Source organism: Penaeus vannamei, chromosome 8, assembly GCF_042767895.1.
Source record: "Penaeus vannamei isolate JL-2024 chromosome 8, ASM4276789v1, whole genome shotgun sequence".
NCBI lineage: Eukaryota > Metazoa > Arthropoda > Malacostraca > Decapoda > Penaeidae > Penaeus > Penaeus vannamei.
In genome coordinates this window covers 12,627,694-12,630,193 of record NC_091556.1, presented here as the reverse complement: position 1 = coordinate 12,630,193, position 2,500 = coordinate 12,627,694, and the positions used below count along the sequence as shown (strand labels likewise).

Sequence of the window (2,500 nt, the reverse complement as noted above, 5' to 3'; positions counted from 1 at the left end):
TCAGCGAATACAACATTTTCAAGAACGTTTTTTAAACTACACATGATCACACACACACACCATAATTTTCTATACTAGTTTTTGTCGTTTGACTGTATAAAGCGAAACATTGCAAATACATTCCACAATATCATTATACTGCTTAAAATTCATTACAACAACGACATGGATGTGCTCCAGTGTTTAATGAGCGGGTGTCAGTGCGAAACAAGTAACGTCACGCATAAGAAAGACATTATTTGGGCCGTCACCTGTGGACTGTTTGTGTTCATTGTAAGACCCAGGAGGAGGTCTGAGAAGATAAAGATGAGATATGTCATTTTCATACGATCTTTCTCAATATAGGGAATAAAGGCCCTACAGCATAGATTAATTATTCATACTCTTATGCCAAGAATTTCCTAATAACAGCAAGTTTTTAAAATCATGTTGAAGGTATGCATATGGCGCGGGGGGGGGGGTGGATTGCAAAACTAATATGTCTACCGTCGCATATCCTTTATCGGTAGCGTGGCCGAGCGGTCTAAGGCGCTGGTTTAAGGCACCAGTCTCTTCGGAGGCGTGGGTTCGAATCCCACCGCTGCTATAAGTTTTGGCACGTGGGGTCTAGTGTCAGTATCGTGCCAACGTTAAAAAAAGACAGGTAGGCCAGCTTGGCAGTTTCATCCCCGTATACGACTATTCTATTCTATAAATCATATCAGTATTATCACATTGGAGGAGGGGGAGACTAATTGTGAGGTGAGGACTCAACGACCAATAAACTTCACATTAAAACTTTTACCTTTAAACTTTTATTATAGACAGTGAAATCGAACCTTAATATAACCTGGCAAGCCGCAACAAAGAAAAACTCGTGTACCGGTGCTGTCTTAAAGGATCCCATTATGTTAACATTTTCCAAACAATTTGCATACTTTTATCAGTAGTAGTAATCTTACTGGTGTAAATTCCAACGCAGCTAAGCTCTAGCCTTTATGTACCATTTTTCCAAATTAGCTTAAGCACTTGTATCCAAGGCCTATATACATATAGGATTTGTCTGTACCTGCCTCCCCCCATCGTCTTTTTTTTTTTTTTTTTTTTTACTTCCTCCATATATCCCATCAAATTCGACAGTGACGCCATAAGCTACCTTTATTACTACCAAAACTACAGGTAATAGTTTATTCAAAGCGCAGTGCTGCGTTGGTTGTCATGGTAATGGCGACCAGGCCAAGGTCAATAAATCGCTCTCTGACCTGATACATCTACGGCAATAATCACAAAATTGCAGCAACCCTTTCGGTTAACAGTAAACAATTAATTAACCTCGTCCCTTACAACATAATTCTTCCAGACGCCGAACAGAATCCTGACAAAAAGAAAGAAAAGAGAAATTACCAATGAAAACAAAAATAAACAGAAGCCAACACTCACATGTAGCCAGGACAAGAGCGAAAACACCAGCAGGATCCAGAACCTGACGGGGGTCGTCGCCGTGACCAGCCCGAGTTCCTCCTGGCTCTCGCACCACTCCTCGGCCGCCGCCTCCACGCCCAGGTACTTCTTGGTCATCTTCTTCGACCGCGCGGCGTCCAGCACGGGCGTCAGCTCTGTTTGGGGGAAGAGGACAATGTCAATGAAAGTACTTGTTTAGACCTTGAGGGAGAAGGAGGGTTAGATTACGCATGTGGGGACATGGAGAGGAAAAGGAGAAAGGAAGGGGGAAAGGAGAGAAATGAAAAGGGGACGGAGAGAAAGCTGATAAATGAAGAGGAAAGGGGAGAAAGGAGAGATAATGGGGGAAAGGAAGAGGATAATGAGAGACAAATTGTGGAAAAGGAGGGAAAAGAGAGAAACAAAGAGCAAAAGGAGAGAAAAGAAGAGAAAAGGGAGGGAAAGGAAAAGGAAGACGGGGAGAATAGGACCATGAGAATGTATTGGGGAGAAGAATGGGAGAAAGAGGCAGAGAAATAAAGAAAAAGCAGTAGTTGTAGTTGTTGGTGGTGTTGTTGTAGCGGTGGTGGTAGTGGTAGTGTTGGTGGTAGTAGTAGCAGTAATAGTAGGAGGAGAAGAAAGAGGAGGAGGAGGAAACGAGATGAGGAGCAATAGGACGGAAATGGAGATAGAAGATTCGCAGGAAGAGAAAGAAAAGGGAGAAGAGAAAAGTAGCATTGAAATAAAGCCGAGGAGAAAGTGAAAGATGGACAGAAAAAAACAAAGGCAGAAGGAAAAGAACATGCTACGAGATAAAGAAGAAAACAAAAGAGAAACAGACATAAAATCCCCATTGTAAGTGGTCACGAGAACACACCCAAGTGCCCCCTTAAGGTCTATTTGCCGGTGAGGTTGCCTAGCGAGATAAAGACTAGAATTTTCGCATCTATTTACCTACGAGACCAGACGATTTCTCTGATAACACATCGAATCTGAAGTAAGGTTTAGTGACACGATATCAATTCTCACTAACAGCCAGTCCAAACGTAGCATGGGTCACGTGCAGGTCATGCCACAGGCC

The 2,500-nt window shown here is 42.8% G+C and overlaps 1 protein-coding gene and 1 non-coding gene across 8 annotated transcripts in view; one reads left to right on the top strand and one right to left on the bottom strand.

Annotated features, from left to right (window-relative positions):
* The window catches only part of LOC113829876 (solute carrier family 49 member 4 homolog), a 112,727-nt gene that overhangs the window by 100,702 nt on the left and 9,525 nt on the right, over positions 1-2,500 (bottom strand). For all 7 annotated transcript variants that reach the window (XR_011398691.1, XM_070124369.1, XM_070124370.1 and 4 more), the window contains one exon: positions 1,420-1,595. Coding sequence is in view for 6 of the 7 variants with exons in the window: in XM_070124369.1 (XP_069980470.1) it covers positions 1,420-1,595 (176 nt within the window). In the remaining variant the exon portion in view is untranslated. The remainder of the gene's footprint in view (positions 1-1,419; positions 1,596-2,500) is intronic.
* On the top strand, positions 505-586 carry TRNAL-AAG (transfer RNA leucine (anticodon AAG)). Its single transcript has one exon. It is a non-coding gene; the product is annotated as a tRNA-Leu (tRNA).